Source organism: Melanerpes formicivorus, unplaced genomic scaffold (genome assembly GCF_026170545.1).
Source record: "Melanerpes formicivorus ecotype bairdi unplaced genomic scaffold, bMelFor1.0.p_v2 SCAF_10, whole genome shotgun sequence".
Lineage (NCBI taxonomy): Eukaryota > Metazoa > Chordata > Aves > Piciformes > Picidae > Melanerpes > Melanerpes formicivorus.
The window spans coordinates 17,855,013-17,873,812 of NW_027142362.1; the positions used below are offsets into that span (position 1 = coordinate 17,855,013).

Consider the following 18,800-nt stretch of genomic DNA (forward strand, 5'->3'; position numbering starts at 1 on the left):
CTTGCTTCTGAAACCGCTCTCACACTCATTTAGGGAAAAAAAAAAAGCTTCCTGAAGGAAAAGAACTGAGGGCATGCCAGAGGAGAAAGGGACTGAGAAAATGGAGACATAGTCAGGAAACTGGCACACACCCTATAATCTCCTGTCTGGTGTACTGCCAAGATTCATATGCGTGGTGAGGCAGCATGCTACACATCATCTGTCAGTCACAGCATCTAAAGCCTCAACTTTTCATACTGTTTCATTTCTTTAGTCCAGTGTGGCTATTACAGCTTACAGTGGCTAGAAATTTGCAATTTTCAGTCAGCTTTTGTTGTGGTTTTTGGAACAAAATCATTCCTTTTCTCTTAAAGAATGTGAAATGCTGCTTCTTTTAAACTGCCTAATTTAAGACTTCCCCAACTTGCTTACCCTTGCATCCCCATCCTCCACTTCCTCCCACACCCATCTGGCTTTCCTTCCTTTGGCGACTCCATAGCTTTATTTTAGAGACAAAACAGAACTGCACTGCTCAACAGTGATGAGTGCAAGTTTCTATTCTATTATTCTTTAACTGTTGTCTCTAAAATATCCATTAATAAAATTGAGGAATAAAACATGTGCTTGGGTGATCAATGATCAATATTTTATTAGCAGGTATTCACTGCAACTGATGATGAAGATATTTTCCTAATAGACCTGATTTTTAAGTGTCTTCACAAAAACCAAAATTACCTCAAAATAAACTAATTAATTTCAAAATGCAGTGTGTTCTTCCAATTTGTTTCTGCTTAAAGGTGGAGAAAAACACAACTAAAAGTTCTCCCAATATTCACCATGCATTCTGTTTAGATGTGTTCAAGTCAGTCAGACTGTCTACATGTGAACAAACTTGGATCCCTCTTTTCACACTTACTATCCAAAAAAGAACCAGAATTCTAGTTCTATTCTAGTAAGACAGCTTAAAGGAAGGGGTGTTCTCCATTATGCCCTTTTCAGCAAATACAGGCACTTCCTTATGAACAGATCACGTTCTCTTTGCCAGCATCAATTTATGCCACTGAATGCAGTCATTTCCATTACATTCAAAGACCTATGCATGAAAGATATTACAAGTCATTAGCTGTTCTCCTTGTATCTAAGGCTTATTTTAAAAAGCATTTTTTAAGTATCTCAGTTTTATTTCTTTAACTATTGCTTTAAATAGAACATTTGCTAGCAACAAGTTATAGACATTTATATTCCCATAGTCTGAAGTGTGTACTTCAGTAGGTTGGTGTTTTGACCTACCAGCGCTTTATTCATAGGATTTGTGCAAGTTTTCTTCCACTCCTCTAGTGAGCACATTCTGATATTTCAAAATGCCAACTGTCACATTTTTGGTCACCACCAGCACTAGCTCTGTAACTACGCAGATTCAGATCCTTGTGGATCTCTAGAACTAACTGTTCTTCCTATTGAAAGAGATCATGTTAGACCATGTAATTATAACTGTATAAAGAAAGCACCCTCATAAAAAGGTTTCAATCTCTGCTCTTGCATAAGAAAATGGAGCACAAGTGCTAATGAGATGCTGAGTTTACGCTCTTCTCTTCCTCCCTCCTCCAGGCTAATCACTCTTCCTAGCTCTGACAACCAATTAGAAACAGTTGCTATACAGATACTGTAGTAGATAGGCTGCTCCAGGGAGATTTCAGAGAAGCTGTGAAAGGAGAATTGACTGTTGAAGGATTGCCAAACATGAAAGGTTACAAACAGCAAAGGCAGCAGGCAGGAAGGAACCTAGAAAAGTAACAAGGAAAACACAGTCTGCTTCATTACTGGGCTCCTGCCCATGGATCTCTAGGAGAGGGTAAAAGGTGAAGAAGTGATTAACTGGTTCACTGGTTACTCAGTTGACAACTGCAAACAGACTTATGCCTGGGCAGACGGTTCTTAGGACTTACAGAGTTAAGCTCAAACTTTATCCTACTGAAAAGGGGAATTCTTAAGCTCTGTGAGCAAACTGGGTCATTCCTTACAAAACAAATGCCACCAAGTGGTGCCATGGAGGTCAGAGGGGCTGTGACTCACATAACCTATGGCACCCATCTGGACTAAGGAGGCTGCTGAGCATGTTGAGCTCACACTGTGAGGTAGACTAACCACTTCCAACAGCAGAAACTTACATGGACCTCTGCAGGTTAAATAACATTGTATGATTTTCTGAACCTTAAGACTGCAAGAGTGAAAAACTGTAGAGGGAATGAAATTTCTAGGGATGCACAGACAGAAGTAATTCCTTGTCTAGGGGTGTGCAAGCCTTTTCTATGAAAACTTTAAGAAAGAACAGAGTTTTATGTAGATTAGACAAACTGGTCATTCAAAGAGCTCATTGGAGAACTTGCTGTGTGAAGTATAAGAAGGGTATAAGGGTAGTATATAAGGTAGTACAATGGAATAGGAGAGGAATAGGAGAGGAATAGGAGAGGAATAGGAGAGGAATAGGAGAGGAATAGGAGAGGAATAGGAGAGGAATAGGAGAGGAATAGGAGAGGAATAGGAGAGGAATAGGAGAGGAATAGGAGAGGAATAGGAAAGGAATAGGAAAGGAATAGGAAAGGAATAGGAAAGGAATAGGAAAGGAATAGGAAAGGAATAGGAAAGGAATAGGAAAGGAATAGGAAAGGAATAGGAAAGGAATAGGAAAGGAATAGGAAAGGAATAGGAAAGGAATAGGAAAGGAATAGGAAAGGAATAGGAAAGGAATAGGAAAGGAATAGGAAAGGAATAGGAAAGGAATAGGAAAGGAATAGGAAAGGAATAGGAAAGGAATAGGAAAGGAATAGGAAAGGAATAGGAAAGGAATAGGAAAGGAATAGGAAAGGAATAGGAAAGGAATAGGAAAGGAATAGGAAAGGAATAGGAAAGGAATAGGAAAGGAATAGGAAAGGAATAGGAAAGGAATAGGAAAGGAATAGGAAAGGAATAGGAAAGGAATAGGAAAGGAATAGGAAAGGAATAGGAAAGGAATAGGAAAGGACAAAACCAGACCAGACTGGAAGAGACCTTCAAGATCATCGCATCCAACCTATCACCCAGCCCACCTAATCAACTAAACCATGGCACCAAGCACCCCATCAAATCTCCTGCTGAACACCTCCAATGACGGTGACTCCACCACCTCCCTGGGCAGCCCATTCCAATGGGCAGTCACTCTCTCTGTGTAGAACTTCTTCCCAACATCCAGCCTAAACCTCCCTTGGCACAGCCTGAGACTGTGTCCTCTTGTTCTAGTGCTGGTTGCCTGGGAGAAGAGACCAACCTCCGCCTGTCTACAACCTCCCTTAAGGTAGTTGTGGAGTGCAATAAGCTTTCAGAAAATGTATCAGAGTTCCAACCATTTTCCATTGCACTGTAAGCAACTGCTGTACAGCTGTAAGGCAGGATTCCAATTCCAGTCTTTCAAAATATTTGTTTCATAAATCAGTGGTTTTATAAAGTAGAGATTTGAGAAGAAACGCACATTTGTCTTACACGAAACAGCTGACATATACCTAACAATTTTGACTCTAAAAATCTAGATAGTCTCCTGTAACAGAATGCGATTAATTTGCAATTCTTGCCCCCACTTCTCTAACAAAACATAACAAAAAGCATTCTTTTTAGCACAGGTGTTGCTGCAAGACAAGGTTTAATAGGGAGTCAAAAATACCTTTTTTGCGCTTTCCGGCCCCGCTTCATCAAAACGAAACCTGACAATGCGGAAGTCTTTGCAATAAATTATTAATTCAGTTGGATTAAACTTAAGTTTTTGGTTGGGACCAAGGACCTTCTGCTTCCTCTTGGTGTCATTCACTGTAAAGAAAAGACAAAGTTAATGGGCCGTGTTTTCTAAATATAAACCACAAGACTGGCTCAAGCAGACACAGTAATGCTGCTACCGGCAGTTTCTCATTTAATAGTACATTTCTACTGTTCAAGTGAGGGAGCAAATCTATAGGTCCTCCTGTTGATCAACCTGTGCTCTAACAAGTGTCTGAGTCAGTGGGGGAAGGGGCTAAGCTTGCTCTCTTTCTGGTGTGGTTGTCCTGTACAAATTTTAGTTAGGCATTTTAATTTTTGTTTATCCTTTCCCCTGTTTCTTTCACCACATCTCTGCAGTAGAGTAGTCAACCATTTTGTGTAATTCAACTAAAGCTCTCCACTTTCCTTTTTTTACTCTCCCATCAGCAGAGGAGTGGGGGAGAAAAGGGGAGGAGGAAAGGGGAAAAAAGAAAAAAAAAATAAAGGCAGCACAGTGGGGTTAATCCCTGACACCTTTTCTGACAGAGAAGTTAAGCAGTAAAAAATAAGCATCACAGAAGTCACAGAGGTTTTACTTGTAGTAACAGGGAAAACTGGGGCACATAGATTTTGTGTGATTAATTGACATAGTGCCCAATGCAGGTATCTTCTGCTTAAACCTAAGTATTTCCAGAAAACTGAAGTGGTTGATTTAGGACACCTCCAGCTATACACCTTCAACATAATCACCTCTGAACAATGTCTTCTGCAGCACTTGCAAAACCTCCCTGTAATTCCCATTAGTAAAAGCTTATGGTTCACTAAATCTAGGGTAAACCTGCCTAACAGGAGAACAAAAAATAATCTCCTCAAGTGTGTGGCAGGAAGTAATGCCCTCTCCCTCTGAAGAGCCTCAAATATCAATGGAAAAGCAAAACCATTCTTCTAATGAATCTGCAAACATTCCTGCTATTTGTCAATCTGGGGATGCACAAGAGTAATCTAGAATCTGTCAGACTTCAAATTTCACAACAAAAGCTCTCTGTAGCCCTCTCCATTTAGGAAGAGCACATTTCAAGTAAAAGAGGACATAATTACTAGAACAATTATTCAAGACTGGTTGGCTTTCCTCCCATATTTAGCAGAATTTGTTACGTGAGCATTTGAGATGTTAAAGACTGTAACACTCCATTCATAAACATCTCTCCATACAGAACTGTCACTAACAGATTTGCAATACATTTTGTGACTTGGTATTTCCAAAAAGAGGGAACAAACACACACACCAATACAATGTCAGCAGCAGCTACCTTCATTTAAAAAAAAAGCCACAAAATTTTCTTCATAATATTCTTCCTCAGAGATACATTAATCTTTTCACAGTGATTGCAACTAGCTTCCAGAGGGGAAACAGATTATTGAATAACTTTGGGCACTGAAAACTTCTAAGTAATAGCTTAAATTACCTACAGTCAGAAAACCATGTCGTTAACAGACCACACCAGAATCAAGATCTGAAAAATATTCAGTCACAGGATGAAAAATATTCTTCAAAACATGTTAGCCACTGAATCAAAAACTGGTTCTTCAAGATCAGTAGTTTATAAATTGTTTCTTCAGATTGAGATGTCAATTGCCACTTGTAGATTTTTGAGGACCACTAGGTACTAAGCTGCTAAGAATTAGGAGTGAAAACTGCAGCATTTATGTTGTGGGATATCCCAGCTATGTGTAAATTGTGGAAGCAGTGTGCTTTTTTGCAATCCAGTGTATTTAAACAGAAGAGATTCAGGGGTTTAGATATAAACCAGTTGCTATTTGTGCTGCTATAAACAGGTCTCTCTCCCAGAACTCCTGTTGATTCGTTATTGTACTTAACTGCAAAACCAATATAGAGACCCAACCACATATGTCTCCTACATGGCACCTCAGGTTTAATTCAGATTTTAAGGCTTTCATCCTAATTTTACATAAGCCAAATGCCTCAAATCAGGGAAGAATAATGACATAAAACCTGGCATGCAGTTAAAAGTTTTGAACTAAGTCAATTCAAAGACTGTCATCAAACTTAATAATTTTTGACATACCTGTGACAATCTGCTCAATGCATGTCAGTGGAACATCATGTTCACCAAGGAGGAGGTTTTTATAATGGAATTTCTGAAACACATGAAGTCATAGCCATTAACTACAGTTCTGCAGTTTGCAACCAGATACCCAGTACAACTTTGAAATGATGATAAAAATCAAGCATGCCTAGACTTTCCTGACATGCACCACCCTTGCCTATTCACAGGTAATTAGAGATTGTGGAAACAGCTCCCTTGTGCTGGGGAAGGTACACCAAACTGTTTAGAAAACTCAGTAAACCTGCAAACTAACCACTAAAATTGCACTGAATTTACTAGCCTCAAAAATTGCTACAATCTCAAGTGTTTTATATATATATATATATATATAAAAATATATATATAATACCTTGGAAAAAAATAATCTTCAAACTATTTCTTTAATGACAGAAAGAAAATAATTCAGTCTTCAGAAATACTTTTTGAGAGCTATTTCACATCCAAAATTACTTTTCTTAAGTAGCTTTGGTCAAACTTGCCAACCACTGTGGAATAAGCCTTTATCTACTTTCCCAGCTTTACAGACACCTAGTTAATAGAGTGCTTTCTGTAAAAGCCCAAAATGGAGGCATAAACTCTACTGAAAACAACACAGCTCACAACTTGGACCTCCAGACAGTACTGTATGCTGTGCTGTTCCAAAACTGAAGGAGGTTATGAATGTCACCTGTTCTGCTTTGACAAAGGCTTGATTTCTTTCTCCCCTTTTCTTGTTGCTCCTCTACAATGAAAACTCATTTCACATTTGCTTTGTCGTCCATCAGTAATGCCAATAAACTTGGATGCATTAAAGGCTTTGCTGATCTGACACTTGTCCAGCCAAAGGAACATTTGCAATTACGTTCCTCCTCAAGAAAGAACATGTTTTTACGTAATTCACACTTTGCCTTTTGTAAAACTGCTTCCCAACGAAGCCTCCATGAACAGATAAATAGAGCTGGCTGTCTCTCCATACAGAATCCGCTCTCTTCTGGTATTTTCACTGAAAGGATGGCACAGCACTACATTCCAAACAGGACAGTGGAATATTCAGTCTGCTTGTTTATAAGGTCTCATTTTTACCAGATAGGAGACTATAATCTATTTCCCTCCATTTTACCTATCAGATCTGTTGCCATGACAGTGATGCAAGCAGTAACAAACCTGCAGTGGCATTGGGTCATCCGTGATAAAGGAAATCTTGAAGTTAGTGCAAACCAATTTGCCCCACAGGTCATACTGACTTGTATCTGTTGCAATGCATTTTCTTACAAAATTTACTTCATTTACCACAATTTCACCTAAAACAGAAAAAAAAAAAAAAGGGAGAGGAAATTAGAAGCCTATAACACTCTTACAGGCATAGCAACTCCAATCTGTAGTACCAAGAAGCCCCCTTCTCTTTGTCTCTTTTAATGTATACACATGGGCAACCCTGGAGTTTAATTACCACTCCAATTAAAAAAAAAAATAATTAACCAAGTATCACTTTCCTTATACCCAAACATCAAAATCTGCAGTTCTTTACTACTAAAAATGCACTGGTTTGGACAACACTGTCCTTAAAACAAAGGCTTACATTCATGTCCCTCAGCTACTATGTGTTTTTAAGCCAAATTTAAGGTGATTTCATGAAAAAAATAAAACAGAAAAAAAACCCAGAACAAAACCATGTTAAACACTCCTCATCAGTTCAAAGTTTCTACCATTACAATCTACTGTAGACCAACCAACTCCTTTTGCAAAACAGAAGCTGCAAATTAAGAAAATAAGTTATGCTAATTCATCTGGGATAATCCATGACAGGAAAAAACCCAACCAAAACCACAGAGTCCAATGAGACTGAGGACCATTTAAAATGAAAAAGTAAATAGTTATGCATAATGTTACTTTTCAGTTCCACAAGAGGATTCTGAAAGCTAAATATTAACTTCATTCTTACTTCAGGAAACAAATGTGGTCACTTATATTATTCCTGCATAGGGTTTTCACTTCTGTTATCAGATAAGCCACCTCCTTTTGCTGCTGTCTAGCATAAATAGTGCAGGAGTAGAGGCACCTTCAAGAAAAGTGTAATTTTATACTAGCTGTAGGGTTTTGTTCAAAAAAGGCTAAGGATTAAAGATTGCTGAAGCCTAACTTGCCTGTAATAGGCCAGGCACATACAGACCCCGTTGCCCGACATACTCTGAGTGCCCTATGCTAGCAAGAAACAGCCATTTTTGTGGGTGACTAATGGCTACAATCAGTTATCTGCATGCTCAGTGAGCATGAATACAGCTTTTAATGAATCTCCCATGTGTCTCCTGATTTACAGACAGTATTTTCCTCAGGTAGCCATCACTGCACCCAAGTAACCATACATCCAAAGAACTGTCTTGAACATTCCAAATGCTTCAGCACAAATACACCTTTTGCTAGTCTTGAGATCCAGTCTCTGCACATGTTCCACATCCTAAGCTATCTAGCTAAGCTGCCCTGCTAAGTCTCTTGTCCCTAATATGATTAGGCATCAGCCTGGAAGTCACTAAGAGCAGCAGCACAGTTCTTGCTTTTACCTCATTTGTAATGAACAACTACGAAAAATTACTGGACTAGCTCTGTAACACTGAGCTGGCAAATTATGTTCAGTATTCAGACTGTTTGAAGATGTAAGTGAACAAGTTACACTGACCCGTGGTTATCATATACATACATAATCTATGCCAAAAGTGGCAAGAGTTGTGAAAATGTTCTAGACTCAGATATGCTGGAGCTTTAAAGTATTTTCTCAAATACTTATATAGGCTTTTGAATTGGAAAGAAACTAAAAAAGGTCATTCTGACAGCTTCAGTAGGTATAGTTCAAAGCTCAGCCAAGTCCACAGCAAGTGAAAACAACACCCAATAATGGAGTACATGAGAATGTTAAGCCCTACTTCTGGTCAATACTGTAAGGAAAATGTTTCAATACTTTTAGCAGAGTCTGGCCTGAAACTTCTTAATGCTCACAATTTTTTTTTCTAATAAGCTGCTTGCTTAAATAACTGCAAAAGCCCAAACTCTATATTGAAGCACTTCCTTCTCACTGTTGACATTAATCTTCAATTATTCAGTGTTGAATTCTCAGTCACATTCTGCCTGTGAAGCTTTGCCTCTTCATTCAGTTGTTCAAAACCTAAATTATCTTTATTCTTCTCACTCTCAGGACCTCCAGTGTATCACTGTATTTCTAATAAAAAGATAGGGAGTGCCAAAGACAGCATGAAATGAAGTGCAACTTCAGTAGGCAATTTGTTTCTGTAGAACATTCTCTTATCTGTTGTCAAGTGTCATATTTTTTAGTATCTTGCAGGAGACACTCTTGCTAAAAATACAAATTACTATTGCCAAACCATTTCCATACTTCAAGTCCTTGATGCTCCAAAACAGTAGAGAAATGAGAGATCCATGCAAATTTCTTCAATTTGAATCTACTGTAGTTTAAAACATGCCTGCTACATCATCTTTACCAGCGCCACTCCTTTCTACTTCCCTCCTCCGTCCCTCGTAATTGTGCAGCTACACTACAACACATTAACAATAATCTGGGTTTTGTACAACTTCATTTATTCTCATTTTATCCAACACAAATATAATGAGCAATATAAATAGGTGCAAACCTTCCAAACCTCACTCAGATTTAGTAAAGTAGATAACACAAATACTATGTGCTGGCCTTGCACAATGAACCTTTCTTGTATTAGTAGTTGAGTAGGTGATTTTTCTATACAAGTGTCAACAACAGAGCTATTCAAAGATATTACACTGCACATTTTTACAATGTAGCTGCTGCTTTTTTCCAGTAAACAGTCACAAGCTGTTCCAGACACGGAACAGCAGTCAACACTTCCATGTGACTCCAACAGTCAAAGAATGATCTCAGGAGACAAGAGCCATTTGTCTAAACTCTGACAGGAAACCAGAAGAAAAATGACAGGTTGCCACCCTTATATATAAAGCCTAATCATCTTTAATAAAAGTACTTCTACACTGAATATATGAATCACAAAAATAACACAAGAGAGAAGGATCTAGCTAGCTAACACACTTTCCCCGTAACACAGCCTCAGAAACTGCTGTTAAACTTCAGAAAAATTCTACTGACTCATCCAAAAGCAATAGAATTGACTGTTCCATGGTTTGGATGTTAAGAGACTTCATGGTATACATCTAATCCATTATAATATACAGCCCACTACAATCCAAATGAAATTCAGAGCATGCATGCATGGGAACTGGAGACAGCACAGGCATCACTGGATTCAGCCTTCTTAGTGACCAGCAGGAGTGGTCTACAGGTGCCCCAGCTACTGTGCAACAGCATCAGTTGTCTTCCCAGCCTGCAGCCACATGAAGTGAGTCAGGTCTCGGCTTCAGGGCAATTTATTTCTGCAAGATTTGAAAACAAAGTCTCTGATTGGTAACATCCTGAAATATAGGATGTTCTGCACCATTCTGTCAACAGTATTTTTGTCACTTTTGGTGCCATGCCCCACAGGTTCAGGTCTGATTTTATTTGTTTTTACCTTTCAAAAGCCATAATTGGTACTTGGCATCAGGAACTCTGGATCTAATAACTTGCATACATGCAGATCACACAAAATAGCTAAAAGATTTTTCTTAGCTTATTGTGTGCTTTTTATCACTATTTGTTGTCAATGACAGGGCAGAGAAGTCCATTTGCTAGATCTGAAAAACTAAGCCAGAATTGTTAGAATTAGCACTACAGTCAAACTTGTAACTGGGAATTTCCTCTTTCACCTATGTAGCCAGTTTTCATGTTACTGTGTTGAAATTCTGTATGACCCTGGCTGAAAATTCAAGAAACATGTCAGCAAAGAAAGAGACCCCAAATAATTTCCAGCTTTTCAGCTGCACACCGAAGCAGCTGCCAAAGCCTTCCATCCAAAAGAGTTTCTAGCAGTCCTGCTGCCTATGAACACAGAACAAATACAGCAGAACACCTTATCTAATACCTTAGTTTTCAGGGAAAAAGGTTGACTGAAAAGCATCTGGGACCAGAACCATATTGATGTACAAGATGAAAAAGGCTGAACACTATTCAGCAAATCTAAGGGTACTGACTGAATAGAAAAATGCTGCACAAAGAAATAAACTGAGCCATTTATAAAGCTGTATCTTAGTGCTGTGTTCTATATATACACATATACACACACATATATATCAATACATACTAGTGCACACGTGCACAGGCATAATGAAATGCTAACACACACTCTTTCTAGCACATTAAGAACCTGGTACTTGCTAGAGGCAAGGAACAGCTGAAATCAGACTCTGTAAATGAATAATGCAAATCTTACAGGCTTAAGAAGTTTGCTAAGGGAACTTTTTCTAATGCTGTCCCAGGAACTTAGGAATAGGTTTATTTGTATAAAATTTCTTTAATGAACACTGAAATTCTAAACCTGAATGTTTACTGCACCTTCAAGGTCTAATAGACAAAAGGACAACACAGTATTTAGTACTTCATTCCGTTATATAATTCCTAAATTCATAAAAATCTAACACCTGAATGCACTTAGGCAACTCCTGTTCCTCATCTCTGATGCTGGTAGTGATTATACCCAATTGAGACAATCAAAACCCAGCTTTTTTAGCTGAAGGATGCTCCGAAAAGCTCACAACAGAAAAGCTAAAGTTAAATCTAGCAGCCATTTAATCATTAAACTTGCTCATAAATGTTTTCACTTGTATTTATAAAGATGGGAATCTAAAGCTGCTGCAAAGTCATTGGCAGATAATAAACTTCTGTAAATTTCCGAGTAAGAATTTCTAATTAAAGCTTCATTAATATGTAACCAAAATCTAGAACATCTTCAGCCATTTAGCTGCCTCCTCTTAGCTGCTCTCTTGTAAGGAGAATACCAAAATTGTATGAGTTTATTAGCATGCACCAAGCATTTAGATGTAAATGTCTCCAATCCACTTCTAAATGAATCTTCTGTTTGGTGTGCTCAGACACTTCCAAACTCAAGACAAAAGTATCTGTAAGATCATTAAAAAAATGTCTTTTATCTCTATTCTGCTTTTCGGATGGGATGCTCCATAAAAGCTTCCCCAGAAATACAGGGAAGGACACAAGAACATAGAACAGGCAACCAACAGGATTTCTCAAGGCAAGAAGGCCATATCCATCGTGAGTAAGGTTCTCATTACCAACTAGATCCAAAACAAAGTATTGCAGTAGATTGAAATGCTTACAGAGTTGCCCTGATCCAGTTGTATAGTCAACATGCACTCCTACCTCAACCCCTGTGGTGGCACTGCCATTGTGAAAGACTTAGTCACACTAGAGAACTAATCCAGATGAAAATAACTCTAGCCATGTATTTTTCTTCCCTTTTTTTATTTGCCAGTCCCAATTTCATCTGGATTAGGTCTCTGATCTGGCTCGTTCCTTTGTTGTACAAAAAAGTGTCATACCAAGTAACTAATAGGAACATACACCTGTGAGGAGAAAAATGGAATCATAAACAGCTCTTCTTAACATCAGCATGTATTTTTAGGCTAAATTATCACCAACTTCCCCCACCCCCCAAAAAAAAAAAGGTGCTAGCAATGATTTGGTCAGGGTAAAGTGAACAACAGACAAACCAGTGAGGAGGTAGAGTGTTCTGCATTTTGCTTATTTTTAGTTTGGCTAGGATGGATTCCCAAAACCTAACTTTGCCTAACCAATATAATCAGTTACAATTTGAGAGGATTCTGGTTTTCAGCCTGTTATCATATGTCACCTATACAAGTTTCAGATGCTGTTCTCAGTCTGCAATGTATTACTGGGTCTATCTTAAATTACCCAGGTGAGTCATAATACATCAATACAGAAACACGTTTCATAGATACTAGTTCAGTGAAGACTCACTTCACCAGTCAGCTGTCAATTCAGAACCTACACTAGCATTTTATCCTCTTTCTGAACTTTAATGACTTATGGCATTAAAAAAATGTGGAACAGTGTGGGCAGAAACCAATTGCTTTGGAACTGTTTGCAGAATGTACATGCAGAAACATTAAAATATTTGATTTTAAAGCAGCATGTTCATCTTTCTACCTTTAAAGAAGGATTTCTGTATCTCCCTACAGCTAGTATGTAGCAAATAAGAAAGCACTTTTGCAGATATCCATAAGTACTGAAAATAGATTATCAGTTTGAAATTGTAAGAACTGCCCTCTCTGTATTCAAAACAAAGCAAGCAGAACCAACTGACTTCATCCAGTAGAATCCACTTGTAAGACTGTATGTGAAATTAAAATTCTACATACAGACTGCCTTGGTAGGCCATACAGCATGCCAATCCTTAAAAAAAGCAAAACCAAAACAAGTAGTTAACTGAACCCAGGGCATGCCTGAAAATTCACTTAGAGTCAAACAAACAAAAAAGCTATAATAATTTACCATATATTTACTGTAAGTGAGGCCTCATTTATTCTAAATATAAATCAAATGCTTAGTTCAGTTTTAAACTTGTTGCTGCATGAAGGATTAGTTTGCAGAAAGCTGCTGTTTCCAAATTCAAATCTAGAATTTGAAACTCTTGCAACTAACCTAAATGAAAAAAAAAAAGAATTGTTGGGGAAAAAAAAAAATCTACTTTAGAAAGGCTTTATGGGATTATATTACTTCTAAACTGTCACTGCTGAAAACAATTTCATGCTCTTGTATGACACCAATTCCTGAAAACAAGTTGAAATTACAAAGCTATTTCACCTACTTATCTAATACCTCACATTAACTTTTAAAATAGCTAAGCTATTACAGCAACACTTCAATTTCAAGTAAGAAACTTGATGCAGGGGAAAAAACCCTAACCCTGCAATATCATGTCTTAATCAGCTACATAAGTAAGAAAGAGAGCCTTGGCTAGCATACCACAGCACTGGAAATAAAAATCAACAGCTGAATATGCTTTGGAAACAGTCAGAAACTGACTTCATGTAAGTTCTATTCAGTTATTACCAGCAATTAGTATGCTATTGCTACTCACCATCAACACATGAATATCTGTAACGGACCAAGCAATACCTACTTGAGTATCAACAACTCATTTCTGCATGACACATGAAGAAATGCACTGGTTGTACTACCTGAATCAAGCAATTAAAGAATCCCAGTTTCACCTTTGAGGTATTAAACCAAAGCAATTCCTACTACACAAGACAGGCAGACCTGACAAATCTCTCGTGTTACACATGAGCCTCATTAATTTGGTCCCTATTTCTTACCCCTGCCCTGTCACAGCACAGGCATCATGCACTCACACTGTAACACCACTATCTCCGTTCTCCAGCTCTGGATGCCACAAAACAAATGGAAATGCCAAGAAACACACACAGGGATTCAAAGCAGTCAGGAGCGAACATACCCGAAGTACTAATGCACAAGGGTGCCTCACCAAACCATGTACTTTCCTTCATTGCTTTGCATGACAATGTGCTGAAGATTTGCAGAAAGCAGGAAGGAAAAAAAATAAATAGAAAAAGACCTAGGAAGCTAACTTGCAGAAGAATAGGTCACTTCTAAAAGATTAAAACCTTCCATGATACAACTTGAAAAACCTCCCACTGTTAAATTTCTACTGTCAGTTGCCTAAGGGCACATGTATATAAAAAGTAAACAGAAACCAAAAAGTAGGTGGCAAAGCCAATTAGACTGGCAGTATTAGACAAAAGCCAAACGTACCCAGCAGCAAAAATCTTGATGTGCAATTCCACCTCAACAAGAACACATCTAGAGGGAAGCAAAACAGAGGGGACATACAACAGAGTCTGAACATCTCACGGAATGGGGGAATACAGCTCGATGCTTACTGTGTCAGAAGAGAACTAGGATTTATCCAAGGAAACTAGAAAGTACTAAGTTCAGAATAGGCAAATAAAGGTAGCCTATAACAGTACATCATTAAATTGCTAAACTACTTATCAGATAAAGCTCTGTGTGACAAAAGTTTATTTGGCCATAGAAAGCCATCAGATAAATTCATGCAAAAAAAATTCAGCAAGAGGAATTAAATGTGATAGCACTGTCTCTATGATGTTCTGTAAATCCTCACTTGGATCTCCCCATTATGCCACCCTAAGAGGAAAGTCCCCATGCCGCAGATTGAAGTAGGGAAGCAGAATAAGCAGCTGGGAGTGTTGCTTGTCCGGTTCTTTCTTCTTCCTACACACCTACTGGCAGCCACCATCGGGAAGAGGAGACATCTGACCCAGTCCAGCCACACTTACAACCTGTTTATAAAACCACCGAGGGTGTGATCGCACACCACTGATGGCACTGAGCTTGACTTCTACAAGCAGATCATGAAATATGGTGTAGACACAAGTGACTGAATAACTGCTTTACAACAGCGGCTCAACATCAATATTCCTTTAAATTAATGTGACCCAAGTCTTAAGAATAAAAAAATACTACTCTAATTCAGTTTGCTTCTATAATTTTACTGTATAAACTTTGAAAAACCAAAATTAAACCATTTGTAGCTGTTCATTAATTACTTAGTCTACTATCAAAGTAGCAGTATACTGAAGAACACTTTAAAATAATTAGTACAAGTGGGTATTAAGGTTCAGGAAGAACAATCCTTTTCTCACACTTAATCAGATGTTCCATTTGTTACATAATCTCCTGCAGAACATCCTATGTGAGCAACAGTGAGGACCTTTTTGCCTGATCTTGCCTGAACTACAGTGCAGCACTGCTTCCAGTACAGACAGTAGACTGGTTCATTATCTGTTCATGTTGCACCTCTCTGCACACTGCTCTGCCATCCAAATCATGAAAACACACACTGCATTACATTCCAGTAATGTATGGAGTACATGTTTTTCAGAATGCTTAAGGTTCTGTCTCAAAAATTCTACAAACCTGTGGAAAACAGGCTGCAATTCAGTGCCAGAATAAAACACACCCTCAAGTTCAACAACTTCAACTTCATTCTCCCATGAAATACAGAAACTAACTTCCTGCCAGCCAGGCACAGCACTGCAACAGACTGTCAGGCAGACTACCTGCTATTTTCTCTCTTTGACACACTTATAAAACAAGACACAGAAGCAAAGGAAAAAAGTGAACCTGCTACACAGGCCAACTCTTTGACTAACTCATGATCAGAGCACCACACTAGGAGAAAAGAACTTAAAGGAAAAAAAAAAACAAACCAACAACTCCATCTTAAACCTCTATCATGTATTTTGGAACAAAATTATACCAAATTCTAGAAAAGTATTTGCTTTTACATACTGTAGCGCAAGTGTTGCCACTTCGAACCAAGGTTTTCCCTTGCTTTAAATGACATTTTTTGCTTTGCCTAACACAGCACCCTCCTCAGGGCACACAGTTCCTTGAGAATACAGGTCTTTTGTTCCAAAGCTGAAGACGTGCGTCATTATTCCTCTGCTCACCAGAGGAAACTTTAAAAAACAAACTCTACAATTTAAAAATTATTCCAATGTAAACTACATTTAAAAAACCATAATTTAAAAATAAAAGCCTCCTCATTTTGTAACCTGATTCCCATTATTTCCCTATCTGGAACTCCCTCTTCTAACATCCACTGCACAGAAATACAAGTTAGATAGTAGGGTATTTACCTACTCTGGAATTGCAGTTTTCAGTAAGCTAGTCTTCAAAGTGACTGTTTTAGGAATCAAAAGCTTAACACAACTATTTGCAGCTTTCCAAGGTCACTTTGGTCAAAGCCAGTAACTGCTTGTGCTAATACAATTTTAATTCCAAAAGAATTAGAGCGACACGATAAATATTCTGCCATTTGTGTTTAATTCTGTTCCTTAATAACTATTAAAGATAGGATATGAGGAACACTATACTCAAACTGTACATGCAAGGGAGTACAAGTCAGCCTTCATATAATTAAATGAGTTGGACTTTGGCCAAAAACTTGGGTTATGACAAATCCAAAAGCCAGTCTATCCAGCAGTACAATGTGTACTTGTTTATACAGTATTCTACTGCACCATTTGATGACAGAAAGAAAATGCATTTAGGCCAGTGCTCAACCTTAAACAGCATGAGTTGTATTTTAAATTATTTAAATAAGTCACTTCTAAACTCCCCACCCCATACACACCAATGCTCACGAAAAAGAAAATGTTTGGTCAGAGCTGCTCTGTGGCTATGCAGAGTACAGAGCAGCAAATTTTATTACAAAAAGAATTCCAAGTAACATCTTATAATGATACAAAGATGGAAATGTTAATTCTGTGGCAAGTCACGCTCATTCAGTTGGTTTCCGTATAACCTAGGGCAGCTTACTGCAACTGCCCCAAAAGCTACCAAATGCTGATTTCAAAGATAGTGCAGACAAGGGAAATGATGCAAACGTGGCATAATTGTAAGCTGGTTGAGAAAAACAAACCCACTCAGCACCATTTTAAGTGTACCTCAGACTTTCACAAATACTGAACCACGCTGCGAAAAGTGACTGTGGGGAAGCTGTTTTCTCTAGCCACTCATGCACTTGTTCCACAGTCAAGGCTGGAGCAAGATGTGTTACATTTTGAGAAAGCAGTCTCCTACTGCCTTGCATTTTCTGTGGAATGTCTCAGAGAAGAACACGCAGTCACTTCCTTGTGAGTCAAAGACCTTGGATGAATATCAACTGCAACACCACCAATAAGATGCCAAGTAGTAAGCAGAAGTTTTGCAAGCATAAAAATAACTGCATTTCAAATACTGAACAATCTTAGCAATGTATTTTAAGGTATTTATGCCTCAAGAAAAATCTGTATTATTTTGCTTTATGAAAAGTGTTAGTCAGTTATTTACTCTTTCAGTTGAACCTCTTGCACAGTGTTTCAGCCACTTAAGCTTAAGGTACCTCAATGGACTATATCAATTAGTACTGCTTGATTAACAACAGTCCCATATGAAGCAGTGACAGAAATAATTTAAGAATAACTTGTTTATTCTATTGATGACTTTTAAAGTTAACATTTTTTATGAACTTAAACAATATGGCAGCAAGAGCTTTCTACATTATTATATGTGCATAAATTAATTTCTATTAAAAAATGATCTCAATGTAAGAAAAAAAAGCAGTACATGCAGTTTTAAATTCAAAATTGCTCTTAGAAACAGCAAGTCAAATTTATTAATGCAACGTACACTTTGCAATAGAAGGAACCTTGGGAATAGTTGATTGTTTCCTTGGTATCTGAAAAAGGCTTGCAGAAATCCTCTTTACTAAAAATGCCATTTACCAAAGATTATTTCTTATTTAAAATACAGAAGTCATAAATGTTTTACATTTTTATAAATATGTTATTATGAACAACAATAAAAACATTGTTTTTTTTCATCCATGCACTGAAAAGGTTATTCTGCCTAGGTTTAAAGACACTTGCAAATTCCAAAATTACATAGTAGTTGCACACTCAGTAAGAACAAATGAACACAGATGGCAACAGAAGTTTTCCAATGCAGAAGTCAATCAGACCTATCTACTAGAAAGTCTATGACTATTTTCCTTTAAAATAAAGCTATCACAGATGCTATGACAGAGTTCTGCACACAGGTAAAGACCAAAAAAATCAATAATCACATTTAACCAGGGAGAACAATTTACATTTTACCAGTTGTAGCACAGAAAAGGCTTAAACATATCCTTGTTGAGCTATCCGTCAAGTTCCTGATTCATACTTACCTGGCAAAAGTACTGGTTCCAGTTTTTTAATCCTTGGTTCTGATGTCATATGGTCTTCAGCCTGAAAAATAAAAAAGTGGGGGGAGTTTAGTTAAGAATCAAATCTTTACAGACAGAGATGACTCTGAGCTATTTGGGCAAAAAGGAAAATCTTTTTAAGTAAAAAAGCTGATTGTAAAAAGCTAAGATCCAGTAACAGGAACAGTTTTCTGTAAAGGTATTACTATCTTTGTGTACATTT

General features: G+C 37.8%; 1 protein-coding gene across 2 annotated transcripts in view; it reads right to left on the minus strand.

The window, feature by feature from the left end:
* The window catches only part of MTMR10 (myotubularin related protein 10), a 39,023-nt gene that overhangs the window by 18,351 nt on the left and 1,872 nt on the right, over window positions 1-18,800 (minus strand). Inside the window, exons 2-5 of one of the 2 annotated variants that reach the window (XM_068144002.1) lie at window positions 18,560-18,620; window positions 7,017-7,153; window positions 5,832-5,904; window positions 3,674-3,816 (exon numbers count right to left, since the gene is read on the minus strand). In XM_068144002.1, coding sequence (XP_068000103.1) covers window positions 3,674-3,816; window positions 5,832-5,904; window positions 7,017-7,153; window positions 18,560-18,620 — 414 coding nt within the window. The other variant, XM_068144003.1, reaches the window with a different exon arrangement.